General features: G+C 54.8%; 1 protein-coding gene across 1 annotated transcript in view; it reads left to right on the forward strand.

Moving 5' to 3' along the window:
• OGDH (oxoglutarate dehydrogenase) overlaps nucleotides 1-10,910 on the forward strand; it is a 74,772-nt gene extending 63,862 nt beyond the window's left edge. The window contains exons 11-23 of the mRNA XM_082632844.1: nucleotides 705-884; nucleotides 1,224-1,376; nucleotides 2,104-2,206; nucleotides 2,381-2,509; nucleotides 2,858-3,008; nucleotides 3,249-3,376; nucleotides 3,545-3,723; nucleotides 4,196-4,267; nucleotides 4,854-4,982; nucleotides 5,592-5,664; nucleotides 9,201-9,364; nucleotides 9,563-9,717; nucleotides 9,815-10,910. Of these exons, the coding sequence (XP_082488970.1) occupies nucleotides 705-884; nucleotides 1,224-1,376; nucleotides 2,104-2,206; nucleotides 2,381-2,509; nucleotides 2,858-3,008; nucleotides 3,249-3,376; nucleotides 3,545-3,723; nucleotides 4,196-4,267; nucleotides 4,854-4,982; nucleotides 5,592-5,664; nucleotides 9,201-9,364; nucleotides 9,563-9,717; nucleotides 9,815-9,935 (1,737 nt within the window). The 3' untranslated portion in view covers nucleotides 9,936-10,910. The remainder of the gene's footprint in view (nucleotides 1-704; nucleotides 885-1,223; nucleotides 1,377-2,103; nucleotides 2,207-2,380; nucleotides 2,510-2,857; nucleotides 3,009-3,248; nucleotides 3,377-3,544; nucleotides 3,724-4,195; nucleotides 4,268-4,853; nucleotides 4,983-5,591; nucleotides 5,665-9,200; nucleotides 9,365-9,562; nucleotides 9,718-9,814) is intronic.
• Nucleotides 10,911-11,588: the final 678 nt, after the last annotated feature.

An 11,588-nucleotide genomic window follows, 5' to 3' on the forward strand; every position in this document is an offset into this window, starting at 1 on the left:
CATGGGATCTTAGTTCCCCGACCAGGGAACGAACCTGCATCCCCTGCACTGGAAGGCGGATTCTTTACCACTGGACCACCAGGGAAGTCCCCAGGAAAATAAATGTTAAATGCAGGTTATAAAATTACGAATGTATGATTAAGTTTTAGTACATCTAAGTGGTGAGGCATTTAAATTTTCTTTTCAAAGAAAAAAATGCTAATGTTAAGTGACCAAAGTGCGAAACTACAGAAATGATAGGATCTGAAATTTTATATTTATATTTCATGTGTATGCATGCAAAGAAAATCATCTGGAAAGGAAAACATCAAAATATTTACACTGAACCTGGTAGAATATAGTGACTTTGTTTAATTTTTCATTAAACTGTCTTCCAAACTCTGTTGAACATGTATGAATTTTGTTACCAGAATAGGAAAAAAAAAACAATTAAAAAAAAATAGCCTTTGGGAACTGTCTTAGAGTAGGCCAAGGGCAGCCAAGTGACCTCCAGCAAGTGGACTTCAGGCTCCACCCTGCCTGCCTAGCCCCGCCCTCACCCTCAGACACATACATTCCTGCCCCACCCTCGGCTCCACCCCCTGTCCTGGTTCCACCCTCCCATTGGCCTGGAGGGTGGGCCTGCTCTGGCCCGCCCCAACTCTGCCCCGCCCATGCTCAGCAGCATGCCCAAGCCCCCTGGCCAAGCTGCCTGTCCCTTGCAGATCGGCTTCACCACCGACCCACGCATGGCCCGCTCCTCACCCTACCCCACCGATGTGGCCCGAGTCGTGAATGCCCCCATTTTCCACGTGAACGCGGATGACCCGGAGGCAGTCATGTATGTGTGCAAGGTGGCAGCCGAGTGGAGGAGCACCTTCCACAAGGACGTGGTGGTGGACCTGGTGAGTGACCTTAGCCCGTGTCCTGAAGAGAGGGCTCAGGGCTCCCTAGAGCCAGGGCACCTCACTGCCCCTCCTGAGGGCTCCTGCATCTTCGGCCTGGGTGACCTGACTTGGGGAAGAAGGTAGTTGGGATCCTGTCCCGAGATAGTCCCAGGTCACCCTCGTTTCATCTCATGTGACAGTCAATGCAATTCTAGCGAGTGAAGGAGAGAGAGACAGGACCCTAATTCTAGAGGAGGTAAACTGAGGTGTCACAGAGGAGAAATGGGGCAGGTCCTCGTGGGTCCTGGGTCCCGGCCAACATGGTCCGTGATGCTGGCATCTTCTGGCTGTGTTCAGGTGTGTTACCGACGCAATGGCCACAACGAGATGGACGAGCCCATGTTCACACAGCCGCTCATGTACAAGCAGATCCGCAAGCAAAAGCCTGTGCTGCAGAAGTATGCCGAGGTGCTGGTGTCGCAGGGTGTGGTCAACCAGCCTGAGTATGAGGTGCGTCCCCGGCTCTGGTCCCAGTGGGCCTTTCCAGAGCCAAGGAGGGATAGAGAAGGCCCACCACAGGGCAAATGCTCACTTTTGCAGAGTAATTAGGATCCAAGTGAGAACATGTGAAATATTTACAACTACAGCATTTCGGTGCATAACTTCTTGGAGAGTCCAGGCTACTGAGGAGTTGTGTGAGGGAGGTGGGACCTGAGGGCACTTTGGCACAAGGCAGTGGCCTCCTTGGCTTACAGAGTCCAGTGCACAGGGGTGAGAGGACGAGAGGCTGATGAGGTATCCAACTCATAAAGGGCCTGCTGTGCCCTGGTCAGTTCTGGCTGGTTATGAGTGCGAAGGCCCGTGCAGGGTGACGGAGAGAGCGGAGCAGGGCTGCGTATGAGCAAGCTGAGTCAGAAGTATTGGAGGATCAGGGGCTGTGCTCGGAGCCATGAGAGCTCGTCAGAAAGAATATGGCGAGAGGGTGGGCAGGGACAGGGCTCCAACTTAGAGCAGGATCTGCAGCCAGCAACTGTGGAGAAGCAGCTACGGGAATGAAAACAATAAAACAGAAGCTTCCCGCGGACCTCAGGGCTGATGCATGTTGGGAGGACAAGGCTTGGAGGCCAGTGGAGTCTGAGGGACTCTGCACTCAGGAAGCGCAGGCGCGCACTGGCCGTGTGGCTGGCGTGCCCTGTGCAGAGCAGCCCTGATGGCTGTGTCGGGCCCGACCCTCCAGGAGGAGATCTCCAAGTATGACAAGATCTGTGAGGAGGCCTTCACCAGGTCCAAGGACGAGAAGATCTTGCACATCAAGCACTGGCTGGACTCCCCCTGGCCTGGTGAGTGAGGAACGCCACCAGTGAGCCCCGTCCCCACTCCACAATACCCTGTGGGCCCTGGACTCAGACCCCTGACTTTGGCTCTCGGTCCTGGCCACCGCTCCACAGCATCTCGCCTGTCCACGGCTCCTTAAGAAGTGGCACCTGTGTGTCAGCTTGCCCCTTCTCTGCTAGGCTTCTTCACCCTGGACGGGCAGCCCAGGAGCATGACCTGCCCCTCCACGGGCCTGACGGAGGATATTCTCACGCACATTGGGAACGTGGCCAGCTCCGTGCCTGTGGAGAACTTCACCATTCACGGAGGTAAGGGCGCCACCCGGACCTTTGGAAGTGTTGGGCCGAGTCCAGTGCCAACTGTGTCCCAGCATGAGACCAGTCCTCGCCCACCTTAGGTCCCTGCTTAGTTCAAGGCCGGGGTGGCTGGATGAGGGAAGCCCTCGCCTCACCTCACCCCTGCCCTGGCGAGGTCCTCAGCCAGCGGAGCAGTGGAGGAAGGGACGGGATGTCACAGCCTCTCTGACCTGGTCTCCACTCAGCTCCCTTCCCCACTCTCCCGGTGAGTCAGGACTCCCAAAAGCTGGGACCGAAGGAAGCTCAGCTCTTGGCCCGAGAGGGTGTGCTGGGCGGCTGGTGAGCACCCTGTCTCTGCAGGGCTGAGCCGGATCCTGAAGACCCGTGGGGAGCTGGTGAAGAACAGGACCGTGGACTGGGCTCTGGCAGAGTACATGGCTTTTGGCTCCCTCCTGAAGGAGGGCATCCATATCCGGCTGAGCGGCCAGGATGTGGAGCGGGGCACTTTTAGGTAATGGTCTCTGTGTTCTTGTGGGCCCTTCAAAGCATGGGAGTTGGAAAGGAAGGGCTCTGGAGTTCCTCTCCCAGAAGAAAATCCCTGCCAGGAGACAGTCATTAGATCCCATTGCTCAGACCCAGAAGCACCCTTTCCCTGCTCTGATTAGACGCTTCTGTTAAGAACGGGGCTTTGTGCTCCCGCGGCAGTGCACGGGGCTGGCTTCTGCTGCTAATCTGTGCTGTTCTCCCTCAGCCATCGCCACCACGTGCTGCATGACCAGAATGTGGACAAGAGAACCTGCATCCCCATGAACCACCTCTGGCCCAACCAGGCCCCCTACACCGTGTGCAACAGCTCGCTGTCTGAGTACGGGGTCCTGGGTGAGCACCCCAGCCTGCGAGGCCCTCCTCCCTGCCACCTCCCCCTGCTTCCCCTGCCACCCCTTCCCCCTCCTCCCCTCTGCCCCACTCCCCCACTGACCCCCACAGCCCCCTTCCTGCCCACCAGCTGACTCCTGTCCGGTCTTCTCCTTCCCTCCTGCCCTGCAGGCTTTGAGCTGGGTTTTGCCATGGCCAGTCCTAACGCCCTGGTCCTCTGGGAGGCCCAGTTTGGTGACTTCCACAACACGGCCCAGTGCATCATCGACCAGTTCATCTGCCCGGGACAAGCCAAGTGGGTGCGGCAGAACGGCATCGTGCTGCTGCTGCCCCACGGCATGGAGGGCATGGTGAGGCCCCTGCCCCTTCCCGGCAGACCTAGAACGTGGGAAGGGCCTGCCTAGGACCCTGACCCCGAAATTGGCACCGTATGGGCTCTGCTGGTGTTCCCCATCTCCCTTGGAAGGCCAGAGGCAGGTCCTGCTCCGTTACTGATGAGAAGTGGCGGTGCGGACGGGGACCTCCCACGCTCCGGTGTTCCCTGTTCTCTTCCCTCCTCCTCCGCCAGGCCCTGTGGGGGGCTTGCTTAAGAATCGGGTTTGGAAACCAGGAGGAACCAGGAGTGCTGGGCCCTGTCCTGATGTGGAAATGCCCCCTCCACGCTCCATGTGCAGGAGGAGAAGGAATTAAACTGCCAGCAGTAAAAGACAGTTTGGTGTTTTTCAGACCAAAATGAGCAAGTTGGTTAAGGAAGAGATGTACTGAATGCAACGGTCAGCATGGGGGAAGCTCCTGATCTGTAACTTGTGTGTCTGGTTCCAGGGTCCGGAACATTCCTCCGCCAGGCCGGAGCGGTTCCTGCAGATGTGCAATGATGACCCAGACGTGCTGCCGGTGAGTGGCGCACCTGGGCGTCTGTGGGCAACTCTGAAGGCACGACTGCTCTGTGCCTCTCAGGAGTCGCAGGTGGGCCCTGAGCCTGCTGGTCTCCACAAAGTGAGAGGCCTTTTTAGAGCACAGAAGACAGTGCTGGGCTGCCTCCTGTTGTCCCTGCTGCCGTAGAAAGCAGAGGCGCTGAAAGCTACAGCAGAAGCTTCTAGGAGTGATACTGCCTGTACTTTGATTCAGGCAAACAGTTGAGAGGAAAGAACTCTGGGGTGATTCTAGTGAAACTTTAAGAGCTAAAAGGAAATTTGGGGGGTTCTGTTTCTAAGGAACATCAGAATTGGTTTTCAGTAGAACCTGTGTCTGTCCCAGGCCAGGCAGTAGTTTTCAGAGAAATAGGGATTACATGGGACTGAGAATCCCATTCAGAGCGTGGGGCTGGCTGGCTGATCTCTCGTCAGTGTCTCCTGTGTGTGCATCTCTGGAGGAGCTGTGGCACCCTAAGGCTGCGGCCGTGAGGCCCTCTGCCTTGATGCCCCCTGCGACAGGGTGCTCAGTGCCACCTGGCCTCTGGCCCTTTCCCTCCTTGCTCCAGGACCTTAAGGAAACCAACTTTGACATAAATCAGCTGTATGATTGCAACTGGGTTGTCGTCAACTGCTCCACCCCTGGCAACTTCTTCCATGTGCTGCGTCGCCAGATTCTCCTGCCCTTCCGGAAGCCGGTCAGTTGGGGGTGTCCCAGCTCAGAGAGGCCTGGCCTGAGAGCTCCAGGGCCCCAGCCCAGTGGGAGGATGGACTTGTGGGCGGGTGGTCGTAGATGGTGCGTTGAGCTTGGAGGAGAGCTGAGCCCCCGCAGGGGCCAAGGGAGCAGAGAGTCCCCAAGAAGCAGTCTCCTTGGTGAGGTATTGAAGGGTGAGTAGGAGTGTGAGTGAAGGGTCCAAGGGGAGAATGCCCCCTGCTGCTGCTGGTCACAGTGCAGGGCCAGGCAGGCCCACGGGACAGGACAGCCCTGGCCACAGGCAAGGATGTCCAGGAAAGGCTCAGGGGTCTTCCCCAGGTATAGCGTAGGGGGCACCCAGGGCTCCGAGCAGGCTGGGACAGACCCTGGAGGAGTGGATGCCCATTGTCTCAGGGCAGAGGAGAGGGGACAAGGGGAAGCCGCATCATCCTGTTTTCCTTCTCTTTTCACCTCTAACCTGCGGATCCCCCTGACCGTAGAGCTGGGAGGGCAGCACTAGATGCCTGTTCTGAAGACGATGCCTGGGCAGCCCCTTGCTATCGGCCCTCCTTCTGGAATCCTTAGAACCTGAGCCTGTGCTTCTGTGTTTCAGTTAATCATCTTCACCCCCAAGTCCCTGCTGCGGCACCCTGAGGCCAGATCCAGCTTTGATGAGATGCTTCCAGGTAGGCTTGAGGGGGGTGGGCATTTGGAGGGGGTCTTCACTGCTACTCTGTGGGGGGCTTATACTTGTCAGTCTCACTCTGGTCCTTGCCACATTTTTTGGTTGTTGGGTAAAGACCACTGAACACAACAGCCTGGATGTCAGAGCTCATGTGCAAATTGGTCAAACAGCATGTCTCGCGTCCCACTGGGTCTGTGGCCTCTGCCTGGGTGCACCCCCCCAGGACTCTTTCAGAGGCAGTGAAGTGAGTCTGAGGTTAGAGTTCATGCTGCTGCCTGGGCACTGTTCCTGGGGGGCTGATGGCAGCTCACTGCCAGGAATAGAGGAGAAGCAGCGGTGGGTAGGGCCTGCCACATAACATGGCAGCTTAGTGGTGTGAGGTGAGGCCCACAGCATTGAGATTTCCCTCTGGACAGCAGACATCAGGTGGCTGACACAGCACACAGTGGCCGCGCACATCCCCGGGCTTACAGGGCCAGGGGAGCCCACTTGCTCCCAGCCATGGAGCCCCCTTTAATCTTCAGTCAAGGTAAATCCCTTCTTTGTTTTTTTTCCCATATTTTTTTATTATGGTGAAATATACATAATATAAAATTTACCATCTTAGCCATTTTTAAGTGTACAGTTCAGTGGCATTAATAAACACATTCACGTCATTGTGCAACCATCAACCCCATCCATCTCCAGAACTTTTTTCACCTTCCCAAACAAACTCTGCACCCATTGAAGAACTCCCCCATCACCACTCCTTCCCCAGCCCCTGGCACCCACCGTTCTGCTTTCTGTCTCTGTGGGTTTGGCTCCTCTAGGAACTGCATGTGAGTGGGATCATACAGTATGTGTCTTTATGTGACAGGCTTATTTCACTCAGCACAGTATCCTCAAGGTTCATCCATGTTGTAGCAGGTGTCAGAATTTCCTTCTTTTCTAAGGCTGAATAATGTTCTGTTGTATTTATATACCACTTTTTGTTTATCTATTCATCTGTCAGTGGACACTTGGGTTACCTCCACGTTTTAGCCATTGGGAATAATGCTGCTATGAACATGGGTGTACAAATCTCTCTTCAAGACCCTGCTTTCAATTCCTTTGGGTATATACCAAGAAGCAGATTGCTGGGTCATATGGTAATTCTTCAGGCATACCATACCATTTTCCATAGTGGTTCACAGCAATACACAAGGGTTCCAGTTCCTCTACATTCTTGCCAACACTACTGTTTTCTGTTTTTGTTTTCTTGGTTTTTGTTTTTGTTTCATAATAGCCATCCTAGTGACCATGAAGTAGTATCTCATCGCAGTTTTTTTTTTCCTTTTTTTTTTTTTTTTTTTTTTTTTTTTTGCGGTACGCGGGCCTCTCACTGCTGTGGCCTCTCCCGTTGCGGAGCACAGGCTCCGGACGCACAGGCTCAGCGGCCATGGCTCACGGGCCCAGCCGCTCCGCGGCATGCAGGATCTTCCCGGACCGGGGCATGAACCAGTGTCCCCTGCATCGGCAGGCGGACTCTCTACCACTGCACCACCAGGGAAGCCCCTCATCGCAGTTTTGATTTTTGCTAACCTAATGATTAGTGATGTTGAGCATCTTTTCATGTGCTTATTGGCCATCTGTATGTTATCTTTGGAAAAATGTTTAAGCCCTTGCCCATTTTTTAATTGGGTTGTTGGCTCTGTTGTTGGGTTGTAAGATTTCTCTCTTATTTACTGGATATCGATACCTTATCAGATATGTGACTTGCAACTATTTTCTTCCAACTGTGTATAGTCTTTTTTTTCCAGGCCTGTTTGTTTGTTTGTTTATTTGTTTGCTGCACTGCACGGCATGTGGAATCCTGGTTCCCCAACCAGGGATCGAACCCGTGCCCCATGCATTGGGAGTGTGGAGTCTTAACCACTGGACCACCAGGGAAGTCCCTGTGTGTTTTCTTTGGATGCACAAAATTTTTAAATTTTCATGAAGTCCACTTTTTCTCTTTTTTTTGTTGTTGTCTGTGCCTTTGGAGTCACATCTAAGAAATCACTGCCAAATTCAATGTCATGAAGCTTTTTTTTTTTTTTTAATAAATTGATTTATTTATTTAGTTTTGGCTGCATTGGGTCTTCGTTGCTGCGCGCAGACTTTCTCTAGTTGCAGCGAGCGGGGGCTACTCTTCGTTGTGGTGCGTGGGCTTCTCATTGTGGTGGCTTCTCTTATTGTAGAGCACAGGCTTTAGGTACATGGGCTTCAGTAGTTGTGGCGCATGGGCTTAATAGTTGCGACGCACGGGTTCTAGAGCGCAGGCTCAGTAGTTGTGGCACATGGGCTTAGTTGGTCCGCAGCATGTGGAATCTTCCAGGGATCAAACCCCTGTCCCCTGCATTGGCAGGCAGATTCTTAGCCACTGTGCCACCAGGGAAGTCCCTGTCATTGGGATTTTGGTAAGGATTGCGTTGAATCTGTAGATTGCTTTGATGATGTTAACATCATGGCAACATTAAGTCTCCCAATCCATGAACATGGATGACTTTCCATTTATTGGTACCTTCTTTAATTTCTCTCAGTAATGTTCTGTAGTTTTCAGTGTACAAGTCTTTCATTTTCTTGGTTAAGTTTATTCCTAAGTAATTTTATTTATTTGATGCTGTTTTGAATGGGATTTTTTTTCCTTAACTTTCAGATTGTTCATAGAAATACAACTGAATTCTGAGTGTTGATTTTCTATCCTGTAACTTTGCTGAATTCATTTATTAGTTATAACAGGGTTTTTTTGTATGTGGAATCTTTAGGGTTTTCTACATGTAAAACAAACAGATTATTTTATTTGTTCCTTTCCAATTTAGATACTTCTTAGTTTTTTTGTTGTTGGTTTTTTTTTTTGCCTAATTGCTCTGGCTAGAAATTCCAGTGCTATGTTGAATAGAAGTGGTTAGAACGGACATCCTTGCCTTGTTTGTGTCTTAGGAAAATGCTTTTGGTCTTTCACCATTGAGTATGATGTTCGCGGTGGGTTTCTCATACCTGGCCTTTCTCACGTGAAGGTAGTTTCCTTCTAATCCTAGCATTTGTGTGTGTACGTGAACGTGAGCATGTTGTGTGTTGCTTATGTGTCACTAAGGGAACCCCTCATTTTGAATGAGGGGTTCCTGAAGTCGGCCTTGTTCGCAGGGGAATGGTTCCGGCCGTGAGCATCTGAGTATTTGCTCTAGTTTCCAGTGTGGAAAGTTTTAGTATTTGTAAACTCATGAGGAGTCTGAGCAGAGTGGTCATGGGATGGTCTTCTAGACCTAGTTGTCCCTGAAGTCTGAGACAGGTCGTTCTGAAGAATGAACTGATGTCACTTGCTCTCCAAGGCTGGCCTTGCCTACTGTGCCTTTTAGGCTCTCTCAGTGTGGATGAATGCAAGGGCATCACAGGCTGGCGAGAGGGGGAGAGCCCTAACCCTCAGAAACTAAATGTTCTGGTGTCAGTTGTGGCACAGCCCCACCTCGTGGAGGGAGGGCCCTGGACACCCTCAGCTAAGCCCTGAGCAAACCCCCAGCTGTGGGGATTCTCTTGTAGGTACCCACTTCCAGCGGGTGATCCCAGAAGATGGCCCTGCAGCCCAAAACCCAGAAAACGTCAAGAGACTTCTCTTCTGTACTGGCAAAGTGTACTATGATCTTACCCGAGAGCGCAAAGCGCGGGATATGGCAGAGCAAGTGGCCATCACGAGGATCGAGCAGGTGAGGGCAGGTGGTGCCCAGGCCGGTCCTGGCGTTCCTCCTCTGGGTGTCTGGACCCCAGAGCTTTCCCAGAGTTTCCAGAACATCCTTTAGGGGTCGCTGAGCTCCTCACCTGGGACACCAGCCCCTCTAGGACACCAGCCTCGCCCGGTACTCTGAGCACCTTCTCCTGACGGGAGCGCCTCTCTCTCTCCCCAGCTGTCGCCCTTCCCCTTCGACCTCCTGCTGCAGGAGGTGCAGAAGTACCCCAGCGCCGAGCTGGCCTGGTGCCAGGAGGAGCACAAGAACCAAGGCTACTACGACTACGTGAAGCCCAGGCTGCGGACCACCATCAACCGCGCCAAGCCTGTGTGGTAAGGCCGCGGGCAGTCGGCGGGGGCCCGGGGAGGGCAGGGAGGCCCGGGCCCCTCGGTGGCCTTCGCCATCAGTGCTCACTGTCGCTCCCCTCAGGTACGCCGGCCGGGACCCAGCGGCGGCTCCAGCCACCGGCAACAAGAAGACCCACCTCACGGAGCTGCAGCGCCTCCTGGACACGGCCTTCGACCTGGATGCCTTCAAGAAGTTCTCGTAGATGCTGCCTGGGCTGCTCAGGCCGCCCTCCACCTCACGACCACCCCTTGCTTCTCCACTAAAGAATAGTGCTCCGCGCTGCCCACACCAGTGCTCGTCCCTGCACCACACACGCCCCCTCGCTCACGTAGGAATTAGGCTGCTCCCCCCCACCACGTGCTCAGCTGCCCCCCAGGCCAGGTGCTCCCCAGGCTCTGTGACCTCTGTCCAGCTGAGCAGCCTTCAGGGAGGCAGTGGAGAGTGGGGGGAGGAGAGGCAGCCCCTGCAGGAGTCCTGGGAGGGTCACATCTGCCCTCCCCCCCGGATCACCCCCAGGGCCCACCCCATGTGGCACACCCTTGTGCTGGCAGTCCTTGTCACCCAGCAGGGTGGCTTCCTCTCTTCAGGCTGAGCCCCAGGCCCCTCGGAGGAGCCACCACTGTCAGAGGCGTTGTGGGGTGGGAGGGCTGTGTCAGGACCCTCACCGTGCAGTGAGCAGAGGGCGCTGCCGAGGGCTGGCTGGTGGGAGACGGCCCGAGACTGACCTGCACAGAGAGGGCGGGTCCGCTCTCTTCAGCGTCTACTTCCTCCCCGCGAGAGGGTCCCTGGCCGTGCACAGGGGCCGTGCACACTCCACCCGCCTGGGGCTGGGTGGCACCCGGGTCCGTGGGGTGTGCGTGGCGGGAAGCGCCACTCGGGGCTCTAGGGCCAGGGCGCAGGCTGCTCATCTGGGTCCTGCCCTCCCTTAACCTCCAGTTCCACCTCCTTTCCTCTTTCCTTCTACACGATGGAGACTCCGAAGCATCCTTCTCTCTGCTGTGCCAAAGCTGGTCCGAAGGGGGAGAGGAGGGGCAGGAGTGAGGGGCGGCACTGGGCGGGGGGCCAGCTCCCCTGACCTGTCACAGGGACAGATCTGATTTATTTATTTTGGTTAAAAAAAAAATAACGAAAACAACTGCATTGCATTTGGCTTGACCCATAAACTAAGTTATCCTTGGGCCTGTGTGGTGTCATTCTTTCTGCTCCGCCCCAGGCGTCTCCGCCCTGCGTGCGCAGGGCAGCACAGGGGTGGCGGAGCCGCTGTCCTCCCTCTGGCCTGGCCTCGCCGTCATCATTGTTGCAGACTGTGTTGGACACACCCTGGTTTCTGAGTGTCCCCTGCTCCCAGGTCCCCCAACACTCCACCTAAAAAAGTACTGTGCAGTTTGTGCTTCAGCCAGCGTGCGTGGTGGGCTCGCCCTGGGTCGTTGTTAGCAGCCTCCAGAAGCCCAAGCAGCTCATTGGACCTCTGGAGGGGAGCCGGCCGTGCCAGCTGAGCCCTTATGAGGCCGTGTCCCCTCTTGACAAGAGCACCACTGCCTTCAGCCCACAGCACACCAGCCTTGGTTTTCTGGGGGCGTGGAGAGGTCCCAGCACTGAAAAAGAGCTCAGGGAAAGGCCTGGGTGTGGACATGGGGGTACCCTCCAGCAGTGGGGCCCCCTGCTGTTCACCCCATCCTTTGGGCCACACCCGGGTCCCTTGTCCTTGAAGGCTTTTCAGAATGTCTTCATTTTGTCCTGTGGCTTGCCCAAGAGTCTTCCGGGCCTGGCATGCCTTGGCAGGTAGTGGCAGGGGAAAGGCTGTCACCTGCCCCTGTGCTTCTGTGTGTGCTCCAAAACCAGCACCCTGTCCCCC

Source organism: Mesoplodon mirus (genome assembly GCF_964341445.2).
Source record: "Mesoplodon mirus genome assembly, chromosome: 9".
In the NCBI taxonomy this organism is placed as follows: domain Eukaryota; kingdom Metazoa; phylum Chordata; class Mammalia; order Artiodactyla; family Ziphiidae; genus Mesoplodon; species Mesoplodon mirus.